The sequence below is a fragment of the Mauremys mutica genome, chromosome 1 (assembly GCF_020497125.1).
Source record: "Mauremys mutica isolate MM-2020 ecotype Southern chromosome 1, ASM2049712v1, whole genome shotgun sequence".
Taxonomy (NCBI): Eukaryota; Metazoa; Chordata; order Testudines; family Geoemydidae; genus Mauremys; species Mauremys mutica.
The window spans coordinates 157,932,703-157,956,569 of record NC_059072.1 but is presented as its reverse complement, the minus strand read 5'-3'; the positions used below and the strand labels follow the sequence as shown (position 1 = coordinate 157,956,569).

Below are 23,867 nucleotides of genomic sequence, written 5' to 3'. Positions count from 1 at the left end.
GACTGGGACTTTGGGGAAGTAATACTGAGCACTACCAAAATGCACTTCTGGTGTGAAAAGTAACTGTAAAAACAGCCTTGTGGGCCTGCCGGCTCAGTGCTGGGGCTGGGCTTTTACACACATCGAGCCTGGCCACATGCTCTGGACTGATTCTGTGCAGCTGAAGCAAGTTTGCCATCCCCCAAAAGTTCAAAAATTATGAGCTGTCCCCATCCCAGATCATAACATTTTGAAAGCCTGTATAGTATTTTGGCCTGTCTTTGACAGTTCAATTTCCCCCTGCCCCCCCTCAATAGGAGCTATTACCTCACCCACCTGGTCTAACACCCCAGGGGTGGCAGTTACGCTGTTGCCAGCTCCCCCGCCTGTACGGAGTGAGGAGGTTTTGGCCCTGCTGCAGGAGCTCTCGCAGCTGCTGATGGAGCAGAGCTGCCACCATCTCCCCAAACCCCAACAGACTAATTCAGTGGTTTTAAAACATTTTTTTTTTTTTGCAGACCACTTGAAAATTGTTGAGGGTTTCACTGGACCACTTAATGATCTTTCCGAATGTTGTTTGTACCATTAGCTAACTATTGTAAAACGCTTTGGATAGAAGCACTATGTAAAAAAAAATTAATATTTTTTGATCTATAAATAAAAGCACACAACTCATTTAATATCATTCTCATGCGGTGGATGTGCCCTCTGTCCCCTGCTGCAGCAGCCCCCGAACTGGGGCTGGGAAGGAGGCCGTCTCTCCCTGGCAGCTGCAGTCCTGGAGCTGGGGAAAGTCGCCTCTTTCTCTGCCCACCACAACCCTGCATATCCCAAACTCCCCCCACCCCCTCTTCTCACCCCACTGCCCCCTCCCACCTACCCCCTATTCCCCTCAAGCCACCACCTCACCTTACATGTGAGTCTTCTCCAAAGTCCAGGCACCTAATTAGTGGAGCCATGCCTGCACATCTCCACTGATTAGGTGTGCGGCCACCCAGGCGCGCACCTTAAAGGAACTATCCACTGACCATCTGAATGGAGCTCGTGGACCACTGGTGGTCCACGGACCACAGTTTGAGAACCTCTGGTCTAATTAGTTAGTTCTGTATCGCCCCCAGAGCCCCACTATTAATTTCACATACCCAGCCCCGCATCTGCCTGCTTCTCCAGCCCTCATATCTACTCTTTCTGAAGCTCCAAGGGCTCTTCACCCCCTCTCCCAAGGAGGTGCGGGCAGCTGGAGTGGAGTTCTCTCCCTTCCCAAGCCTGGTGTTGAGAGGAAGCATGGTTAGAGCACTGACCTGCTGTGGGAGGTCCAGGTTCAATCCCCAGTTCTGCCACAGCCTTCCCGTGTGTGAGCCTGAGTGGGTCACTAAACCTCTTTGTGCTTCAGTTCCCCATCTGTGACATGGGGATGATGGCTCTGCCTAGCTCAGAGGGGTAGGATGAATACATCACACGCAGTGCTCAAATACTAGGGTGTTGGGAACCAGGTAAGTACCGTAGCTAGGGTTACCACCTTTGAAATGCAAAAAACCTGGCAGCTGCCCAGCCCCCAAGGCAAGCCCGCTGCAACCCCAACCACAAGGCAACTCTGCAAACCTCCCCCCTTTCAGCACTTGTGGTGCATTCAGAGATGGATTAAGCTTTTGTGGGGCCCTGGGCGAGAGCAAGTGGGGGCCCCTCCCCATCCCTTCTGTCTGTAATCTCCCCCATCCCCCCACACTCCAGCCAGGGAATGGTGCCAGGGGGCTTGCACCGCTCCGCTTGCCCAGTGCTTCTGCCCATTGTTCACAGGAGGGGGTAGTGGAGACACCCTAAGCTGCTGGGATCTTTCGGCTCCTCCTTCCCTCCTGAAATCATGGTGTCACTGTTCCTTCCCCCCGCCCCCTCTCAGCCTAGGGTTGCCAGTTTTGGTTGGATGCATAGGCGCCGACTCCATGAGCAGCTCCCGCCCCCGCTCACCTCTGCCTCGCCTCCTCCCCTGAGCGTGCCGCATGCCCGCTTTTTCCCCCGGCTCCCAGTGCTTGCCATTACGAAACAGCTGTTTTGCACAGCAAGTGCTGGAAGGGAGGAGGGGGAACGGGTGGTGCACTCGGGGAAGAGGCGGGGACTTTGGGGAAGGGGTTGGAATGGGGGTGGGTTGGGGCGGGGCCAGGAGCACCCACCAGTGCTGGGGAAAGTTGGTGCCTATGGTTGGATGTTTTCCTAGAGGTTTCATCGCATGACAAAATCTTTAATTCCTGGAGATTCCAGGCCAATCCTGGAAGGTTGGCAACCCTAGATCATCCCCTGAGGGGAGGCGGGGAGAGCTCTGTCAGCCTCCTGCAACTCTGATTGGCTGCTCTCCCTCAGGAGACAGGGCAGTGGGGCAGGCAGCCAATCAGAGGAGGGTTCTCCCCTCCCCAGGCAAGGTTGACACTTGAGTGAGGGGCTCCAGCTTCTCCCCTCGGTGGGTGACCAGCTCCAGCCGGGGTGGCCACTCTGTGCCCTGCGGCCAGCGTAGGGTGCCGCTGGGGAGGGAGTGCTGGTGAAGGCACCCTCCAGTGACATCATCATGCAGCGCCCAATCTGAACAAGGCCCCGAGTGGCCATGGGCACCCCGGTAAGGGGAAGGGTGGGGGAAGAAAGGAGGCTGTGGACAGGAAATAGATGGGCGTATGGGAGAGGCATATTTCAATGCGGCAGCTGTATGTGACTTGATGCTGTCACAATGAATTAGCAGCACTCACACAAAGCCTTCCTCCTCTCGCCTCTAAACTCTCCCAGGGCACTAAACATCACTTGTGACCAAATCTGCGGGGGGGCGGGGGCGGTGGTAGAGAAAGGAAAAGTAAAATGCACAGAACTTTTTGCCCAAAATAAACCGATCAAGTGCAGGTTTTGTCCCAGAGCACCCTGCATGAAAAATGGGTTGAGCAGCCGTTGGTCATTGCTAGAGACAGCTACTCTGCACAGTATTTCAAAGGATCCCTAACTCCACCTGCTAACCCCACACAAAGGTCTCTTCATCCTCCTTGTTGCTAGATGTCGTGAAGGCCAAAAGCATAACAGGGTTCAAAAAAGAATGAGATAAGTTCTTGGAGGATGGGTCCATCAAAGCCTATTACCCAAGATGCTCAGGGACACAACCCCGTGCTCTGAAGTCTCTAAACCTCTGACTGCCAGAAGTTGGGAGTGTAGGACAAGGGATGGATCACTCGATAACTGCCCTGGTCTGTTCATTCTCTCTGAAGCACCTTCCACTGGCCACTGTCCGAAGACAGGATATGGGGCTAGCTAGACCATTGCTCTGTCCCGATATGGCCTTTCTTATTTTCATATGTGGAAGCTGATGCAACCACAAAATGGCAAGAGAGTACCAATGACCAACACTGCTTGGTGGCATGCTGGTGAGCTGTGCTCTCAGGAGATGTTAATATGGAAGGTTCCTTGGACTAGCAAACTAACTCGCTAAGGATGAAAAGCTGGGACAGCTGGCATTTTTCTGTAGTCTATTTGCAGCTGGATGTCTTGGCCTAATCTGCTTAAACTGTGGTGACCTGATATTGCAAAGCCATCGGTGTCCCCATTGCTGATCACTTAACTGTGCTAGGGCTTATTTTCGTTCCAGTGTGTACCTGTGTTTAGAGTCAGAAGGACTGGATGTGTTACTCCAGTAAGAGGAACTTGGTTGCTTACTCCCAGCCATCTTGAACTGAACTGTTTCAAAACAAAGCTCCAGCTCTCTGTCTGTCTTGCTGTCTTAGGGGATATTGGTATGAAGTTAAGAAAGGGAAAATTTAGGCTGAACATCTGGCAAAACATCATGACAGCGAGATCTTTTCTAATATGGAATCCCAAAGGGAGGGGTGGAAGCTTCATTGCTTGGGGTATTTAAAAAGGGGCACAGCCCCAGAGAATATTGTAGGGCACAATCTTGCAGTGTCCAAGGGGAGGTGGATTAGATGTGATATAAAAGCTCTTTTCCATCTGACACATCTCAAATTCTTATAAGTCTTGCTCCAGTTTGAGGCCTAGTACTTTGGGAACTCCCGTAGTTAAACTTAGTTTTCCCCATTGCCTAAATAAAGTTCTGGTGTTATCTGCACTCAGCAACTGGACCCTGCCTGCTCAGAATCCATGTGGCCCTGACTGATACTGCTTTCTAATGGGATGTGAACTGAAGCCCCAGGACTCCTCCCCATCCCAAAAGTGTGATCCATGCAGATAATTCACTCAAAGAGCTACAGTTAGTGCTGAGCTGACTCTCTATTTAGAAACAAAGTCTAAGTATGTCCCAGGAAGGGTACTCACGAGGAGTCTGCTGCATGGTGCTGCCTCACTCCCTGGTTAGGGGGTTGAGAAAACCATTTGTTCAAATAGCCAAACAAATGAATTGATTGCCCTGTTCCTTCGCCACTCCTCTCTGATGCCCGAATCTCCTGGGACAGACTTGCTCATAAGCTTGGGGGAAGCACTTTTGTGGGAGTTTTTTTTTATCATTCTGGCAGCACATCCCTGTTATGTACCCCGCTGCTTTGATCAGTCCAGGTGCCTTTGTGGTTTGGTTCTCTTCCCCTCCTCCCTGAGTGTTTTCTCCCTCTCCAATTTTATTTTCAGCTACAAATGGTATGAGGGGTGAAGCCACCACAGGGAGGCCAGATTGGAGCTCAGGTGTGCTTTCTTCAGTGTAGCTGGTCAAAAAAGCCTCTGGAAATCCTGAGTCCTGAACTTGGCTTGGAGATCAAAGTTCACTGCTTGAAGATGGATGGAGGCTTCACCATTGTGACAAGCTGCTGTACAGCCTGCCCAGAAGTGCTCATTGTGGGTCCCTGGACTATATTCGCTTCCGTTTCTCTGTTTTCTTCCCACTCTCTCTCCAGAGCTCTCTCCCCCCTGTTTTCTTTCTCTTCTCTACCCCACTCTCGCTATTTTTCTCTACCCTCCCACACCCCTCTTATTCTCTCCCTCCCGCGTGTATTTTGTAATCACAGGTTGGTGTGTTGCCTTTGACCTGTTGATCCTGACTCGGGGCCAGGTACAAGTAAGCAGGGCTGGGCACCTGGTGCCATTGCCGCATTGCTGCTTCTGGCCAAACCCGACACTTTCACTTTCCAGGCGGAGCTGCCGACACTCCTTGCACTTACATGACTTCTACTGTGTCAGAGGCTTTCCCTTTGCTGTACACAGGTTTTCCTGGCTGTCCTTCAGCAGCACTGTGATTCCAAAATAGGCATGTCAAAATCCACTGGAATCCCCCATGGCCAGTACACCGCAGTCGGCCATTGGCTACTGGGGTCAGCTCTTGAACAACCCCCAGCTTTTTTGTTCTCCGTTGGAATTAACTGCAGTTAAGCAAATAAAGCAGCAAAACTTACTGGTTAGAGCAGGAGTCTGGGAGTCGGGAATTCCTGCGTTCTGATCCTAGCTTTGACACTTGCTCAGGCAAGTCACTTCTCCTTTCTCGGTCTGTTTCCCCCCATCTGTAAAAGGAGGGTAGTAATCCTAATGATGATTTATTATTGGCACTGCAGTAGCACCTAGAGGCTGCCAAAGAAAGGTCAGGCCCCCATTGTGCGAGGTGCTGTGCGTGCATGTGACAAAAAGATGGTCCTTGGCCCAAATTGCTTCACTGGCCTCCCTCATGGGGCGGGGAGGTGACACTTAAATTCCTCTTTGTGAAGTGCTTTTGAACCGTAAAGTGCTGTGTGTTATTGTTTAATGTGCAATGACTGGGACCAGATTCCTTGATGCCTGTTTGTCCAATAGCTGCTATAGCACCAGGCAGCTGGTGGGCATGGGAAAAGGGAAGCTGAAACCCACCACAGACGTACACGGCTTGTGGGTGTATGAGGTGAAGAAAAATGACTCGGGCTTCCTCATACCTTCCTGGATTTGAAATCTCTAACTAGGGATAGTGAGTGTGGGGAGGGGAAATAAGGACCTACTTTTTAACTCTGTCTGAATATTTAAAATGCGTCTTATCCTTCCTCTGCCAGTGTGTCCTGCCCCGCCTCTCCTTACATCTTCTTCCATTCTATCCTTGGTCCCCGCAGTGCCCTCCTTAGCCCACTGTTCCACACTCACACACTCTGTGCCTTAAAGCTGACTTCTCCTGCCAAGCTCCTTTGGGCCATTCCTTTAAAGAAGGGCCCCAAAAGGAGTAGGAGAATGTGTGGTGGGAACGTTGGGAGGCTAATGCTTTAAATAAACAGACAATAGAAAATACACTGGGAGATCCGGAGGCAGGTTTGAGTTTTAGACTATCAGCGCCTGGAGGCAGGGACCATATTTTCTGCTGGGTCTTGTATAGTGCCTAGCACATTATCATCGTTTGACTAATGAATAATAATAATAATTAATAAATGTATTGTGGTAGTGTCAGGACTGGAGCCCCATTGTGTTTGGCACTGTACAAAGAACACATAAAAGAGGGCTTGGAGAACACAGAGTGGAAAAGGTCCAGACCCTCAAAGGCGTTTGGGGTTTAAACTTCCACAGAAATCAGTGGACGTTTAGGAGCCTAAATAGCTTTGTGGATCTGGGCCAAAATAACTATTTTGCTAAACAATGGGCCCATTCTTCCTAACCAGGGAAAGTTTGCAGCATGGACGCATGTCTCTTCAGGGCTCTGCCACTCTCCCCCAGGATGACGTACCCTTTTTTTAAAAGCCACCAACTCTTATCAGATCGATAAGGCCCAATCAATGGTTTTCCCTTCTAACGACGTGTTGGGTTTGTTATCTGGGCAGCTGGCAGCTAACAAGAGGCAGCTTTAGATCTGTTTATTGTAAAGAAGGCGAAGCAAACTGCAGGCTGGGGACAGGCGGTGGGATGTTTACTGTCAATATAGCAGGAGAGAGAAAGGAAATATAAGGAGCAGAGGCCGTGGACTGCAACCCAAATGAGTGATCTGAATGTAAACATAGCAGTACAGCTACAGAAGGAAAGTGGGTGGATTGACCTCGGCAAGGGAGTGTTTTGAAAGGGTTTATAAATGATCTAGTTAAGAGTTAGAAAACAGGGAAGTGTTTGTGGCAATCAGAAAATAATGCTGGGCAAGAGAGCTCTGAATCCCCAACAGAGTCTGAAAGGTGCTTCGAATTCAGACCAAAGGCAAAGCAGTGTTTGGGATTTTGTATATATGTATATATGTTAAGAATCACCATTTTAAAATAACAATAGTAAAACCAGAGCTTGAAAAAAATAATTGGACATGTTTTTTCCTAGTAAGTTGAAACACATCGTAACACAAAACGGAAAAAACAAGCAAACCTCCCAGCTTGTCTCCCCTCTTCTCCATCCACAGAGGAATTAGGTGTCTTGGGTTTGCAAGGCAAGGAAGGCTGCAGACCAAAAGCTGGAAGTGGTTCTGAAACACCCAGAGCCAAGCAAGAGAATAAAATTTAAATTTTGGAGCACAAGGAAGAACATCCTACCATGAAACCATTCACAGAAGAAGATGTGGAATTTTACATCCAGAATAAGGTAAGTCTTTGCATGTATGTCTCTTCTCCATCTCCACAAGTAGGGATGATCTTGAAAAGTTCAGAATTCAAGGGTTGGATGCTTGTCTGACTCTTGAGTCTTGGGACAAAATGGGGCTTAAGTATCATGATGATAAGCTTTCTAGTGACATTTCCAATGCTTCCCTTTCAGCACCTTAGCAAAGGGTTTGGCTTGGTGGCCTCTTAGCTTTTCCCTACATGGTCATCCTGTCCCACTCCAGAACCAGTTTGTGTTTTGGGCTCTGTCCTCCAAACTTGGAATTTCAAATGTGGTTACAGCTGGAGTTGTTTATGTTTAGACCTAGGAGAGATTCTAGGGCTCATCTTTATCCAGCCAAAAGCCCAGATTTGATAGAAGCAGGGCCAAAAATATAGTAGCAAGGTTGTCTCTAAGAAAGATAATGCATGTGTTCAATAATTAGGGAGAGGTGGATAATACTAGAACTCACCTAATCCTTTTCCTAAACCTCGGATGCTTATCTAAACAAGCCATCTAACCTTTTTAAGAGAGCTAGGCAGGAACCAGGTTTCAATTTCATGGGAAATGCCCCGATTTTGAATTTTTTTTCTGTTCTGAAATGGACCAAACCCCCCCAAAATTGAAATTGCCTGCACAATGAGAAATTATTTCAGGTCAATCAAAATGTTTTGTTCCAATTCAACTTATATTATATACCAAAATTCAACAAAAAGTCATATTAAACAGAAAAGCGAGGCTTCTGTTTCAAAAAGGTGGAAATGTTTTGCCCTTATCAGAACCCTGTTCATTTTTTTCTAAACTAAAGATCACTGACATCAACATGTTTTTGCAAAATGTTTCACTTTTGACAAATTGGTATTTTTCCAATGGAAAAATGTTCCATCCGAAAATTTCCAGCCAACTCTGCCAATTAGTACTTCTCGCTGTAAAGATTTCTGTTGCAGGGTGACATAGGAGCCGGAGGGCACGGTTGTGCTTAGAGAGATTTGTGGTAGTGTACTGCCTCATATGCAGCGGTACCAAGCACCAGAGGTAGCATTTAAATGGGGCCCAGAAAATTTTAGGTTCCACCAGAAGCTTCTCATCCCTCAGAGAGCGACTTTTTTCCAGCAGCCTCCTAAGTGAGAAAGACAAGGTTTCAGTTATTAATCATTATTATTATGTATTAAATCATGTCCCTTCACAGCCTGTTTGTTAAAACTTATAATTATTCAATGAGCCAGCACAGATACCATGTAATAATTTATGCATGTTAACTTAAATGGCTTTTTACAACTGGGTCTATTAAATGTATGGATTCTTCTATCCACTCCTCGGTCATTGATCTTCCTCCCAAGGGAGGCAGGGCAGCAGCCAGCCACCAGCCTGCCTGCAAGCTACTGTCTGCTTTTTTTCTGAATCAGTGTTGTTACTCCTGTAGCAAAGAAAAAATCCAAATATGTATTGGATGGAGATGGAGGGATGAATTAGACCCAACCCCAACTCCGTTCCAGATCCCAAACCAAACCCGTTTTTGATATCCAAAATATTAATACATTGGTGTTCAGTTTTTAACATTTGCTTTGACACTCCCAAAGCTGGGATCTGGAAAGGGAAACACCAGTATATGGTGAAAGAGGCTGTTCGGTGCAGTGTTATAACTGTGACGGGAAGTAGCAAACATCAGAGATCACATGGGAAAGCCGCTTCTCCCAAGACCTCCATCCTGTTTCTGCAGACCTAAGAGATTCTGGGGCCTGAGGTTCATCTATTACTAGATATAGTAATAATCACCATGGCACTGGTGAGTTTTCAGACACACAGTACTCTAATGAAGAGTGAATCAGTGGCAGCTGAGGTCAGAGGAGGTGACTGGGAGAGTAGACCTGGCTTTTATTCTTGTTTCTGCCAGTGACTTACTGTGTGGCCTAAGAGGAAGTCACTTCCGCTCGCTGAGCCTCAGTGCTGTTATTTCAAAATGTTGCGATTTCAAATCTGCAAATCATTTGGTTGGGATTTTGGCTGCAGGTTCTGGTTGGTTTCATTTTCGCCCAATTAGTTCTGCTAACGCTGGCTGTTGAGTTTCTGCTGGGTGTCTTCCTCACTGCCTCTATCCTTAAAATATAAGATCAGGCACCAGGATGAAGGGAAGTACAGTGAACAGTCCTCACCCATTATCCTACATAATGATCCCTGGGTGGAGGAGTAATTAGGCATATGTTAATTAACTTACTTAGTAGTAGCAATGAACTAGCCTCAGAATGGTTCAGTGTGGATAAGCCTGCATCCCATATTGATGAATGTGTGAGGATCATGTGTGGAATATGCCAGTGTCCTTCACTAGGCATGGTCTTGTATATTCCTTCTGTTAAACCCTGAATAATTGACTCTGGCCTGTATCTTGTATCATCCCTGTATGACCCTTGCACTTGTGCTGGTGTGGGATGGTTCATGTTGGTTCTTATTTATCTGGTTTGCCCATCCTGCACCTCAGTTCGTCCTCCACCTCCTCTGTTCCACTGAAACTCGCGATAATCAGTATTTTGGCTGATACTGCTTGACTGGAGGGAGAGTACAGCAAGGCATGAACTTCCCGTGAGAGCTTGTGGTTGTGGTTACCACTGAGATCAGCACAGAGGAGGAACTTCAGCACCCTTTAGGAATGGAATTGCTCCTATGCTTCATACATGCCAAGTTCAGACCAGTCCAGTTGAGTTGTGTCAGCCAGACCAGTCAGTTGAGTTGTGTCAGCCTACGACAGGAATTAATTTGAGTCAGTGTTTTCTGTCACAGCATCAGTGGGCTTGACCCAGGAGAGAATACTTGAGCCACACAAGCTCCTAGGAGACTGCAGTTCCTGGATCAGTGACTGGCTAGCCTACACAAAGGAAAAGCTGGGTAGTCTTAGGCCAAAACCAAAATTGGCCAAAGAATGGAAAAATTCCAAGATAATGAATTCTCTACCTACCCTTCCATACTGTAATACATTGCTGAGTGGCCTCATCTACTTTAGAGCCTCCAGCCAGAGCTCCATTATCACCAGATGGAGTAAGCTGGCAATTATCAAGAGGAGAACTCTAAACCTTTATGGCGCAGAGTTCTGTACTCACACGCATGTGTGCACACAGGCGCGCACACATTTCAAGATGCCCCAGGTTCAGATGATCTCTTGGCTGGAGATAGAGATTGTTTGCAGTCAGTTTGCAGATTGTTTGCATGTAAAGTTACTTGCTTGATATCTACAGGTGGAACGGCGACACCAGCTGGTGTCTAAGACAGTGGATGAGGTGCAGAAGATCATCCAACAGCTGACCGCAGAAATCAGCTACAGGGACACGCGATTTCAGGCCATCTCCAACTCTGGTGTGCACAACGAGAATTTTAGGGTAAGGGTGAAGGGTTTAGTGTACCGTCTGGTGAGCTGCATGCAATGAGTTGGTGGTTCACCCCTGTTCATAGTGAGCAAGTGTCCATATCACACATTGTCATCTTTACTGGCAGTCTCAGCAGAGAAGCCACGGTCTGAAGGGAGTGTGGAGACTGAATTCCCTTGTTACTGCTACAGGAGGATCTGGCAAGGCAAGATTAAGGAGTTGGGTAGTTTGCCTTGCTACTGCTGCCATGTGTAACATGGATAACCAAAGGACTTCTGTCACCAGGGGAGGTCTCAGAGATTTTACTCATAAGCTGGAATTTTTCCATTTTCATCATGAGGATGTAAGTTTGATGGTGGGAAAAGTGAAACTTCCCCCTGGATTAGACTGTCAGATACCCACCAAAATAATAATGTTCACTCTCAACTCTGCCAGTGTGAAGACTGGTTATTTCATGTGGCTCTTTAAGTCAAAAATAAATCAGTTTAATAATGAAAGAATAATAATAAATTTGAACAGACCCTTTCATCTGAAGAGCGTTATGTTACTATAGTTAGGCATTATAGACCCCGTTACTGAAATGCAGCCACTTCTAGGATGGAACAAAGCAACTGAGTAAAAGCACAGAGCAATCTTTGCAATAGTTTGGGGCAGAAAGTGAAAAAAATACTGTATGTGATTGAAGCTTCCGTGGGCATTTGGGGAAGCAGAACATTATTACCTGAGTTGGAATTTAGCTATGCTCTGGGGCACGCAGTCTTTGTCATTCGTAGGTCATTTTTGAAATATGGCATCTCCAGCAGCACAGTACTCCACTCCAGTATTGATCCACAGAGAAGAGTGCCACATTCTGAACTACAAACACCACTTGGTGCATCATCCAGCTGCTCTCCCATATTGACCTAGATGAATTCTGCTTAACATGTGAGATGTGGCAAGATCCCAGTCCAAGATGGAATGGCTGCTGAAGCCTGCAAAAAAAGCAAGATAATCTTTTTGGGGGGCAGAAATCAGGAATTACTATAGGTAAACTTGATCTGCCCAAGTGAGACCCTGAAAACTTAACTATCTATAAAGTGGCCAGTGTATCATCCATATTTAACTAAATCCAGTGCTAAAAATCTGCATGTTATAGTTACGTTTTTTTGGGGGGAAGGGGATGTAGCTGTTTGTTAACTATATTGTGTAGGAATGGAGTTTTAAAAGATGTATTTATAAGAGATGACAGTTAGCTCAGGGCACTACCTACTCCTGCTTCCAAAACAAAGCCCATAAAGTTATTGCTGTGACTGCCTGTGGGAGAGTAATATGGTTGAAAAGACGTCAGAGCACATGCCAGTCTGTGTTTGATGCTGGGAGTGGACAATGGGATGGATCACTCAGTGACTGCCTGTTCTGTTCGTTCCCTTTGAAGCATCTTCCACTGCTGGAAGACAGGATATTGGACTAGATCAAAATGGACCATTGGTCTGACCTATTATGGCCATTCTTATGTTCCTTTCAGTAGAACTTTTTGGGTGTTGCTTTTGGGAATAGGAATCATTTAATATGGTGGGATTCCAATTGTTGGGAAGATCTAGACATCCATGTTGTACTTTAAGCATTCCTAACTGTGTTCTTCCAGAAATAGACATGGACAAGAAACTGTTTTCCTGTCTTGGGAAGATTTTTTTCAGATTTCCCATCCTGAATCAGGACAAAAAGTCAACATTTTGAAAATGTTCACAAACTAAAAATCCGGGGGGAGGGAATCAGTTTACGTCAACTGAAACATTTTGTTTTGATAAAATAGAAGATTTGTTTTGATTTTGACCTTTTTATTTTTAAAACTATTTTTAGTGTACATGAACTTCAACTTGAAAATGAAAAGTCATGTTGAACAAAAAAAATGGAACTTTTCATTTCAACAATTTCAAAACTCTTTCAAAAAAATTTTCAAGAGGAGGAATTTGTCGAAACTGACCCTTTCTAGTTTTGACAAATTGGCATTTTTTTGACAGTAAATGATTTTGTTGAAGAATTCCTGATCAGCCCTACCCACAAACTGTTCAGTGCAAGTATGTCAAAGGCTCTTGCCAAAGCAAATCTCACCTGCTCCCAGTAGCCAGATGCTCCAGTGTGGATATGGTTTATTCTTCAGAAAAGGGCCTTATTTTCATCTCCCAGCCCAGTATTTACATTATTTTCTGTGCCTGCCAGAGGGAGTTCTTCAGAGATAGCAGCTATAACAGGCCCAAGAATGTGAATTTATTACAGGTCAGAATTTCAGAAAAAAACAATTACAGGTAAGTAATCACCTCATATACCCAACAAAAAGGGAACATACCCCATGATTGTCATCAGGAAATAGTACTCTAGTGGCTACATCTGTCCAGTTGGTGGATTGCACAGGGAGACATTTAATCAGGTCTCAAGCCTTTCACATATAGGTCACTGATTCAGATATTATTGCCTGTACAAAAGGAGTCTGGGGTCTCATTTCAGTTCCTAGTTGAGAGATTCCAGATTGCAAAACCACCATCACACAGTTGACACCATGTTGGTGGCCTCAACACAGTTCCTATGGATTGAACAAGCTGTAGAGATGGGACTCCCCTCCCGGAGTCAAGGTGGTCAATCTGGGGCACGTGGGACAGCTTGAGGGGCGTTGGTGAGGCAGAGTTGGGCAGCTTAGCTCCCTCTCCAGAGCTGTCAGTGTGGCACTTCCCACCAGTGTATTATCTCTGTGGACAATAGCTGGGCAACCTTTTCTTTATTATTAGGCTCGGCGGAAACTCCAAAATGCTGCAAGAACTAACTGTATGGCACATGCTTTCTCTCTGTGTTCTGTATACTTCTTATTTTCCTCTCTGCTTCTCTCAGGATCAGCCAGCTTTACTGGCCAAGTGGTCCGCTCTGCTTCGGGGGAAACGCCCATTCCACCCATCTGTCCAGGTACAAATACCTCACACCAACTCCTCCAAACAGTTGCCCCCATGCCTGCTTCATCCTCATCCATCCCTCTTCTCCAGACACAAGATCCCTCACCCGCATAGCCAATCTCCCCTCCGACCTTCCCAGCCTCCTTGCAAGGGAGCTCGGAGCGCAGGACCCTTGTTTCTAACTTACTACTTCCTTCTTGCTATACCCTAAGGAATGCTTTACAATTTGCCAGGAGCCCAAGGGCTGGGCTGCATCAAATTCCATAACTTTAACAACTGTTTTTAATACAGAGGAATGGGCCAGAGACTACAGGTGCCAGCATAGATTGCTCTAGTTTGCTCCCAGTGCCTTTGCTCAGATAAAAGTGGCACATGGCATGCTGGGGCTTGTAGTACATACAGGCTGCACAGAATGTCCATATGAAAGACAAAGGTGGGTGTGAGTCCTATTCAGCCAATGGGCTGAAATGTGAATGCACCTATTCCATTATTGCTAACTCTCGGGATTCTGTCTGGAGTCTTTTGATATTTGGTGTTTTCTGCTAAAGCTCCATCTGCAGGAGTCTTGTGATTCCATGAGACTCCTAGATTTCATCTGAAAAACAAAAAAGTACATTTCTAGTGCTCACGGTTGCAGAGAAAAGCTTGAAAGCACGACTTGAGTGCAGCCCCTGGGGCTCAGAAACCGGAAGGCGAATATAAAGAACCTCCCAGATCATTACTATTTTGTTTAAATCTCATGCTCTCTTATGGCTCGACTCATGATTTTTGAAAGTTTGGGAATGGCAATGTGGTTGTTCAATACACTGGGGCTTGCTCACCCCATCTCCAGCCTTCTGAACAGTGAGATTGATGTATGACGTTAGCCAGCACAGATTCAATGCTGTGTCATTCACTGAGGCCCTGCTGTTATTTTAAGCCTGATTTCTGAGGCAGGAGTGATCATGTGGCACAAAGCAGCCTTGCCCAGAGGCCATGCACACACAGATTCTCTCCCATCCAGGACAGCTTGAAGAAGTGAGATTTTAAAATATCTCATTGAAACACACCGCAGAAGAATCCTTCATCATGAGAGAGAGAGGCCTTACAACACTTTAAGAGTAATTCGAAGTGACGGGGGAATCTCAGTCTGATTGAACAAGGCTTAAGCCGTGGCTGAGTTCATATTAGGACCTGGGACCTTTGTCTTTGGCTCGGATCACTGGACCAGTGTTTCTTAGCCTGTGGATCGCTGATAATTCACTAGGAGGGGAGCATTTGTGGTTCCCAGGTGCATCAGAACAATTACGTTACAATCAGTGTGAGCAGGTAAAAGTAGACGTCCTAGAATGGAAAAAGGCTGGGGAAAAATTGATTCTGTCCTGCATGATTTTTTTTCTGTGCAGATGTGATTAAGGAGATGCATTGTAAAATAAGCCAGTCATCCCATGAAAGCTGCTGCATTCTGTTCTTATGGAGTGTAGCATGTAGATCCTAAATTGGCTTTGCTTATTTCTCAATACCCAGAAACAAAAATATTTCTTGTGGGGTCCATTTTGTTCTGAAATTTCCTGTGGTGACTGTCCTCTTTCCTCCTCCTGTCTGATGAACTGGATTTGACTAAACAAAGGTTTCCACCATTGCATTTGCAATTTCTATGCTTCCTGCTGGTGGGCTTTGTTTAAAAAGACCCTACCGTGTTCAGCAGCAACACCCTAAGTCAGTGGAGCTACCAACGGTGTTACGACAGTGCTTCGGCTCATTACTGCAGAATGGCGTAGTGTTTTGTTTACCTTGGGGTAACCACCTTCCAGCAGTTGCTGTCAGTTTAGATTCTGTTTCTCTAGTAGGTTTTCCCCTAATAATGTCAGGCTGAGTTATGATTAGTGATAAGCAAAGCTGAAAAGCTTCAGAGTTCAGACTGGTAAACGTCTGGATGTTTTAGCCACGTTGTTTGGTCCGAGAGAGCTGAGATGGTTCAATACTCCAAGAACAGTGTTAGGAAACATTTGTTCAAATTCTGAGTAGCTAATAGGTTTGACTATGTTCATTCCCCTGCTAATTCACTAGTCACAAAGAGCTTTTTATAGGAGAATGGTTGTTCTTCATATAAAGACCATATTGTTATGCAAGCAAGACTAGTGGCTATTTGTTATTTATCAACTTGTTTATTACGATCATGTTTTAAAAGTTTGTCACCCAATCAAAGAACAGAAACAATTCCATGTGACATAGGTGACCAGACTACTGGAGTCTCTTCCTGGCTCTGCCACTGACTCACTGTGTGGCCTTGGGAAAGTCACTTCACTTTTCAACTTCCCCATCTGTCAGATGGGGACAATATTTCCCTACCACAAAGCAGTCTGTAAAAGGCTTATTTTACTAATGTCTTTAAGGGACTTTGGGATTCTTGGGTGAAAGGGGCTAGAGAAGTGAGCATTGACATTATTATTACTACTAACAATCTCTAGGCCAATCTCTAGAAATAATACTTAGGCAATAATTTACACACATCTTGCCTTCCGTCCTAGCATCTCTCTCGGTAACTGCATCTTTTGCAATTGCAGATCTAACTGTGGAAGATTATGGCTCCACTGAAGGGTGAGGAGGGGAAGGTGGAGGGAGAGGTAACAAATCAGCCAACGGTGTTCCAATTTGACGTTGGTAGCATTGCCCATGATGGTCACTTCAGCTTCCTTCTAATGACAGTTTTCTTGTTTTGTGAACCTAAATAGCACATGGCTGACACATTCTAGCCTCCAGCCTTATTCTAAGACGGTGTCCTAGCCAGATAGGCTCCGAGTGGGATCTATCTGCACTGAGCTGCTTCCATTCCAGCGTGACTTTCCCTTTTGCTCAGAAGCCCCAGTGATTCTACCTGCTGTGACCACGTTCCCCGTATCCAGGTTGTAAATCTGCCCTCATTTCCTCTCTCAATCTCTCTGAACTCTTCCAGGTCTTAGCACCCAGCCACTTCCTCATCACAATCCCACTGCGTGGCCTGACAGGGTACCGGGAGCGCCAGGTACGGCACTGGCGGTATTACACCGTGCATGGGGCAAAGCTCCTTTCCCCAGTACGGGACCCAGAGGAGCTGCAGCAGTGGCTGGAGGTGGAGCAGTTCTCAAAGAGCCTGCAGCAGTGGCATGAGACAGAGGTGAACATCGAAGGTGACCTCGTTCCAGCCAAGGTCCTTGCCATCTTCAGGGAGTTGATGGAGAAGTCAATTACCTCCTGTAACCTCTCCAGTGAGTTGAGCGGGAAAGGTGTGAAGGGAATCCACCTCTCAAGCGCAGTCCTCTGACAGGGGACTGTGATCACTACCCATAGCAGGTGTTTGGCCACTTGCCTCACTCCTTGTGAACAGAGATTGGCTCACACACCCCAGAGCTGAGGAGACACTGGCCCATGATGAAGATGAGGTCCATTTGCACAAGTAAGATCTCTCGACCCAGGTTCAGATTACAAGCTGTCAGTGCTCAGGAATGTTCGGATTCTGTTATGAATTTGGACCCCGTCCTCCCTCAGCACCACCCCAAAAAAGCAACCAACATTGTCTTTTGCCTAAATTTTCAGAAAATAACCTGCTTTTCTGCTGGGCCAGAAACTATGTGGGCGCGATAGGCCTTCTAGGCTTCTCCAGCCCAAGCTGCAGAGCTTCCTTAGGGTGTCCTTGTGCCCTCTGCAGAGGGCAAGCACTGGTACCTCTTGCCTGCAAATGTCTTTAAATGAAGGCAGCTGAGGTTGAAACCTATATCAATGGCCAGCTGGTGTTTAAGTCCATTCCTTTCTGGGCCTAGACCAACCAGAAAGGCACTCTGTGATGGTGTGGATGAAGGTTCGGACAGTGATTGGGGAGAGGATTGAGAATGGTACTGGGAGGCAGGGGCACCCTCAGGTACTTTTGACATGGTACACCCCAGGGCTCCCCGCTGCCCTCTCCCAGACAGCTCTCCCATGGGGGCACTCAGCGCAGCTCTTGAGGCTGTCGCTGACTGTGTCCCGTGGGCAGAGCAGAGGGGACGTGGGCTGATGTGGGGTGAGGCTGGGTAGGAGCCTGGTGCAAGAGCCAGCCCCATGGCAGTGGTGAGCAGAAGCAATGCTGGCTGCCGTGCTGCCCCTTCAGGTTTGGCCCCAAGGCCGCTCAATTATGGTGGGGGTGAGAGAGTGGCAGGGCCAAAAATGAGTGAGTGACATTGCGACCTGGTGCATGGGGGTTGCAGCGCAGCTCAGGTTTGGATGCAGGGGTTGTGGGGCCAAACCTGAGTGGTGCTGCAACCCCCGTACACCATGTTGCAATGCCGCTCACTCAGTTTTGGCCCTGCTGCCCTCCCATGATGATGCAGGGATGGCGGGGTCAAACCTGAGTGAGTAGCGGGGCAACCAGCACTGTTCCTCCCCACCACTGCCATGGGGAAGGGCCTGACCCTGATGACTTGCAGACCCTGCCAATGGCATGCGCCGTGTGTAATGTGTGTTTGGCTGCAGGCACCACTGCTTGGAGGTGAATATTCCCCTAGAGAAGCCTGCGGCTTTCACAGCTTTGCAGCTTGTGATATTGAGCGGCTGGGTGGCAGATCTTCTCCTTTGAGCAAAACCCTTTGTTATCTTTATTCAGACTTTAGACCAATACTGGCTATGCCCAGGCTGCTCCCACCCCATCCTACTTCAAGGTAATGTCACGGGGGGTCACTTGCAGCAACACTGCTGCTACCTCTCATAGGCAGCTCCAAAATATGTGTTTACATCCCAGCCTTCCATACAAAAGAAACTGAAGAATTGATTGCAGATGTGATGTGCTTTGTGCTGTGTTTTAAACACTCCTTTAGAACTGTGGCTGCAGTCACTTCTAACTGCTAGCTTAAGGGAGGCCACCTTAATAATAACAATCATACTTAGCAATTGTCGTCTTTGAAGCACTTTACTGGCTTTAACTTATTAAACCCACACCCTCTGGTCTGAGTATTATTATCTCCATTCTTTAGCTGGGGAAACTGAGGCACATTGGTTATATCTTGTCCAAGGCTGACCTCAGACCATGTTGCCTCTCTTCTAAGGACAACTTTACCTTTCAGTGGGATGACACTGCATCCCAGCATTGCAAAAGCACAGATGCAACTTTCCCTACCCAGATGTAACTCTGGATTTTGGTCTTGCAAGATCCTGGAGAGACCTGTTAAAATCAAACTCAGTGTTCAACCAATTCATTTAGCAACTCATTCCTATAGCAAATATTTATTACTATTGAGGGGGATGGAGTAGTGAGAAATAAAAAATCCCATCACCAAGCAGATGCTATGGCTTGGCAGAAAAGTCAAATGTTTTGTTTTCTTGCCTCAGATATTTTACTTATGTGGAAGGCAACGTGTCAGGGTGAAAACCTAACATTCTTTAAAGGAACAGCTCCCAAACTGTTGGTTCATCAAAGATGTCTGGGCATATGGTGCTGACTCCTCTGGAACACGACAGATGGGAGAAGAGATGGACTGAAGTAGGACAGTGTGCTTAACTGTTTTCAAATAGGACAAACTCTGCCAAAGACAGCTTAAGTTACCCGAACACTTCCCTGATTTCACTGTTGCCTCTTTGCCGCACAGTAGCAGATTTGGAGGCTTTGCAGTGCCTCAGTTTGCCATTGTCACTTCACACGGGTCAGACTGTCCACTGGAGTTGGCTTCCATGTAAGTTCCCAGCCAGACCAGAGTATGCCTAACTCACACAATATCCTTAATAACCACTGGGGCAGAGATACGCCTCACAACAGAGTTCATGGATCTGGACTGCCCCTAAAGATGAGGGGGTCTTTGAAGCTGAGGTTTCAATTGAGACCCTTCTCTACTCAGACTAACTGAGCTCCCTTGCTTCCTCTTGTGTCAGTGGGTTGTTGGAGATGTTTAGGTTGCAGCAATTCTGCTCCTCTTTATCTTAGGCTGGTCTTATGATTTGCTTGGCCCCACACAAAGGGTCGAGGTTGAGGGGGAAACAAGATGTTGAGTTGCTACCTCCTCCCCTTGTCCTGGTGCCCCAAGGGGATCTAGGTGGTGAGTTGTTTTCTTTGGTCCCGTTGTTGGAAAGTGAGAGTTGAAGCAGGCCCCTGAGCAGCAGGGTTCGCAAGGGATACAGAGCCCCAAACGGCCTCTTGCTTGGCCTGTACAGAAGGTCAGCCGTGTCTTTATCATCTCCTCTCGTCGTTCCTTCCCAGGTAAAGTCAGTATTCTGGAGAGTTTCAGCTCGGTGGTTCGAGTTGCTGTGGAGACACCAGACTCCCAGGTAGAGGTGGAGCTGGTCCCTACTGTGGAAATCCCAACCTGCTGGCCTGAGACAGCCCGGTGGCCCCGCTGCTTCAAGCGCTGGCCTCCCCAGGAGAAAGTGCAGTGCATCAAGGTACAATGCAGGGGGCGCAGGAGGGGGACTTAAAGGGCCAGTAACGCTGTGAAAGGTCTGACCATATTGTCAAAAACCTCTCACAACTGGGAAACCTGCTGGAACTCCCAGAAGATATCAGTGTTAAATGGTTCTGAGCAGCACAGAGGTCGCGGCACACCCTTGTCAGGGTGGCTTGACCCAAATCAGAACAGCAGAATTTTCTACCTGCTTGTTACTCATTTGGCACAGATGTAAATAATGACAAGGTGCAAGATGGGGAGAACTAGGCCTTTTATGGGGAGGATGAGACACCATTTTCCATCAGGCACTGAAAGCTCTCTTGACTTCCATAGTCTGCAGCTAATGCTCCCCAGAGGAGGATGAGCGCCAAGCAGCCAGTACTGGATTTCCAATTAGTGTCATCATTTTCTTCCTAGGTGGGTCAGTCTTAAGGTTTCAGATCGCCCTGTTCTGTAGCTGTCTAAAATGATCTTCCTGACCTGAAATCAGACCTAGAAAGAGCTTGAGAAAGTCATGCTTCTTAAATGCCCGGAAGGGCTACTTTCTTTAGTAAAAACATCTGTATACTTAGAAATGCTTATAAATGTACTAGTTTTCTTAATATTAGTGTTTGTGAATCCTGTGCAGGTTTGATAATGTATGGAACAGTATAGTCAGATGTTGTGTAAGACTCCCCATGCCTCTCCCCACAGCTCTGCCAATGCCACTCAGTCCTGACCAGCACCATCCTGGTAGTTCTGGTCTTATCACTCTGCCTCTTACTGTCACACCCCCCACCCTTCTCTGCACATGCCCCTCAGTCTCGTCCTGCCCTGTACATGGTGAGTCCTGTCTTACACCACTGGCAGAGCTCTGGCCACCTTGGTCCTGATGTAGTGAATTTCCTCCTGCTGCTCTAGTCCAGGGATTTCCCATGTAACTCAATTGCCTTTTCATCCTGACCTGCAGTGGGCCCTGCTGTGCCATTACCACATCCCCAGACAGTTCTGCCAGAGCAGCACTGCTTGCAGCTCCCCCTTCTCCTTTGGAGCTGGGTCTCTCTGGGGTGAGGAATAGCCACATGTGAGGAACTGGCCTGGTTTGATGTAGACAGATGTTCACTGGGAATTAGGAAACCCAAACTTGCTGTCCCTTGTACCTCAGTCCATAATGCACAACCAGATCTCAAGCGGTAACAGGCAGGTGCAGTGGATCCTTCCCTTATCCTCCCTTCATGCTGCTCTGAAGATAAGTTTGCATCCCCCCCTTTGTAACTTTTCCCCCATTCTTCTGCAGTCATTTGGCTTTAATCTCCTGGCCCGCTCCAATTACCACTGGCAGCTGGGCTTCTCCCGAGCTGAGCGCATGCTGATCGAGGGCCTTGACGAGGACGGTGGCTGCCGCATGAAGTGCTTCCGGGTCATGAGACAAATGAAGGAGGATGTTTGGTGTACAGGAAATAAGCCAATCCTGACGACCTATCACCTACAGGTGTGTATAGCAGGCAAGAGTGGTGAGGTCAGCAGAGAGGAGTTTAGGGCGGGGTGGGGGAATATACTGTCATCAGGAGACAGTAGCAACCAAACAGTGTCTTTGCTGCGGGACGCCTGTAGCAACAATTGTAATAAAATAATTGGCCTAAGTGGCTGTAGCGCCCCCTAGCTAACACCAAAGGTAACGACCCTCACCACATTACTCTCTTTTCTTACATGGTGTGAGAATTGTTGTTTATCTACATTCCATACAAAAATATTATGTTAAAAGAACATTATGGTTGCACAGTTACAGGTAAACACACAAAAGTCAGGCAGTCTCAGAGTTAAGGCTGCCCATGCTACCTTAAGTCCACATATGCATTACAATACAGTTTTCAACTGCATGATGACACACTATTTCTTGGCCAATATCATATATTATACTCTATGTTCCCTGCTACAACCTAACCCACTTTGCATTTCTACTGAGACTTCTGTCTGAGGAGCTCAAAGTTTTTACCCGGTCATGCTCACAACACCCTCTCTGAGGTAGCAAGGTAGGTACAGAGGTAGGAAACAAGCACAGAAAGGGGAAGTGGCTTGCCCAGGGTGACACAGTGCATGCTGGTGGTAGTGGTCACTGGTTCCAATCCTGCCGAGGTCAGTAGTGACTGAAAATTGTTCCCAATGGATGGCTGTTTGGTGGCCTCACTAAATGAATTTGGTGGGTCTCACTCACCAGCCCGTGGTGAACTGGTGTCCACATAGTAAAACCCACCATTGGTATCCTTGTTGGCATGGTAATTAGATAGGAGGGCCAGGATTGATTTAGCATGATCCCTCTGTGTTGGGGGCGGGGGTAAAGTGACAAGAGATGCTTGCGTTGCCATTGCCTTCAGTCTCCAGGGTGTCACTCCAGCACTTTTCATCAGCAGTAAAATTATCTTTGCTAATTGTGTGAATCTGTGGCAGCATCCCTGTAACATCTCTCCTTCCTCCTCCCCTCCCATCTGCCTCCTGCAGATGGTGCTGTTCTGGACATGCGAGAAGTACCCACGCGCCAAGGACTGGCGCTGCTTCCGGGAAGGCTTCCTGCGCATGGTGAAGAAGCTGCACAAGTGCGTGAGCCAGCACTTCCTGAAGCATTACTTTGTCAGGGGCACCAACCTGCTCAAGTATGCCAACACCAGCGACCTGGACCTAGTGGCCGGCAAGCTCGCCGTCTTCCTGGAGAACCCCGTGCTCTGCCTGGACTGAGGCAGAGAGAACCTGATCTCCCAATCTTGTTTTTACACCCTAGTCCCTCTTGTTGTCTGTAGTTGTTCTGCCCTTTCAGTAGATGCTGTGACCTTGAATGTGAGACGTGTGGCACGTGCAGTATGGAAGAGAAGAGTCAAACTGAAAGCAGTGAGAGGACAAAACTATCTAGAGGGTTTGCTTGATGCCCAGTCATTGCAATGTGCTTTCTACAGCTTGAGCTGCCTGTCTTGGAGCCACTGCCATCCAGATCCCCAAAACAAGCCAGACCAGATACTGCCCCACTGTTTGTCACTAGTCCTATGGCTCATAGGCCAAAATGCAGAGTGGTCTAGTGGTAAGAGCAGGGGAATAGCAACCAGGAGACCTTACTCTGCCACCTACTCGCTGTGAGACTTTGTGTTCATCACTTGACTCCTCTATGCTGCCTCCTCGCCTGTCTGTAAAATGGAATTAATACCTACCTACCTGACAGCATTGTTGTGAGACTGAATGAATGTTTGTACAGTGCATTGAGATACACAGATGGAAACCTCGGTACAATCACAAGGTGTTATTGTTAGAGCCAGTCTGTCTCACCTCCCTCCACAATTAAATGTGGTCCCACCCTCACTGTAAAGAGAGTTTAATTGGTAAGTGTTGAATAGTCCAGTTACTGTTTTTCGCCTTTCCCTCGTGGTCTTTTTCTCTCAAGTTTTTCTTGGGGCAGGCTCCTCGGGTTTGCCTTTGCCACCCGTGCTAGTGCCATGCCGTCAGCCCCCTGGCGGTGTTTGCTGTGACAGAGCTCTCTAGCACACCTGGCTCTGCCCAGCTGTCTGGGGGATGAACTGATCTCTCACCTTTTAGCACCTGTATATTTTTGGGTGCTGTTAGAGACAGAAGGAGCATTTTTCAAAGGTTCCTAGTTGCAGAGGATTCCAGAGCTTTCTATATATAATATATAAAAAAATAAAGTGCTAGTCTTCTGAGAAAAGAAACAAAAAGAATTCTAAAGTGAATGTTGTGTTTAATGTTATTAAATTACTCAAATTACAATAAAGTGTTTTATTTTCTACTACCGTAAATTG

The 23,867-nt window shown here is 47.1% G+C and overlaps 1 protein-coding gene across 6 annotated transcripts; it reads left to right on the top strand.

Moving 5' to 3' along the window:
- The first annotated feature begins 1,398 nt into the window (after positions 1-1,398).
- Positions 1,399-23,867, top strand: MAB21L3 (mab-21 like 3). Of its 6 annotated transcripts, none has more exons than XM_045001191.1 (8): positions 1,399-1,472; positions 7,271-7,449; positions 10,674-10,814; positions 13,665-13,736; positions 16,659-16,950; positions 19,905-20,086; positions 21,365-21,559; positions 22,567-23,867. In XM_045001191.1, exons 2-8 carry the CDS (start codon positions 7,402-7,404, stop codon positions 22,798-22,800), a joined length of 1,164 nt encoding a protein of 387 aa, XP_044857126.1. In that variant the 5' UTR covers positions 1,399-1,472; positions 7,271-7,401; the 3' UTR covers positions 22,801-23,867. The 6 variants fall into 6 exon arrangements, with proteins under 6 accessions (XP_044857126.1, XP_044857121.1, XP_044857122.1 ...); XM_045001186.1 differs by lacking the exon at positions 1,399-1,472 and adding an exon at positions 2,379-2,584; XM_045001187.1 differs by lacking the exon at positions 1,399-1,472 and adding an exon at positions 2,379-2,584 and having other exon boundaries at positions 7,192-7,449.

Excerpts from the sequence above, each read along its gene's own strand:
- MAB21L3 (XM_045001191.1), top strand. The coding sequence starts at position 7,402 with ATGAAACCATTCACAGAAGAAGATGTGGAATTTTACATCCAGAATAAG. Across the intron at positions 10,815-13,664 it reads TGCACAACGAGAATTTTAGG|GATCAGCCAGCTTTACTGGC; the intron begins GTAAGGGTGAAG and ends TGCTTCTCTCAG. Across the intron at positions 16,951-19,904 it reads TACCTCCTGTAACCTCTCCA|GTAAAGTCAGTATTCTGGAG; the intron begins GTGAGTTGAGCG and ends GTTCCTTCCCAG.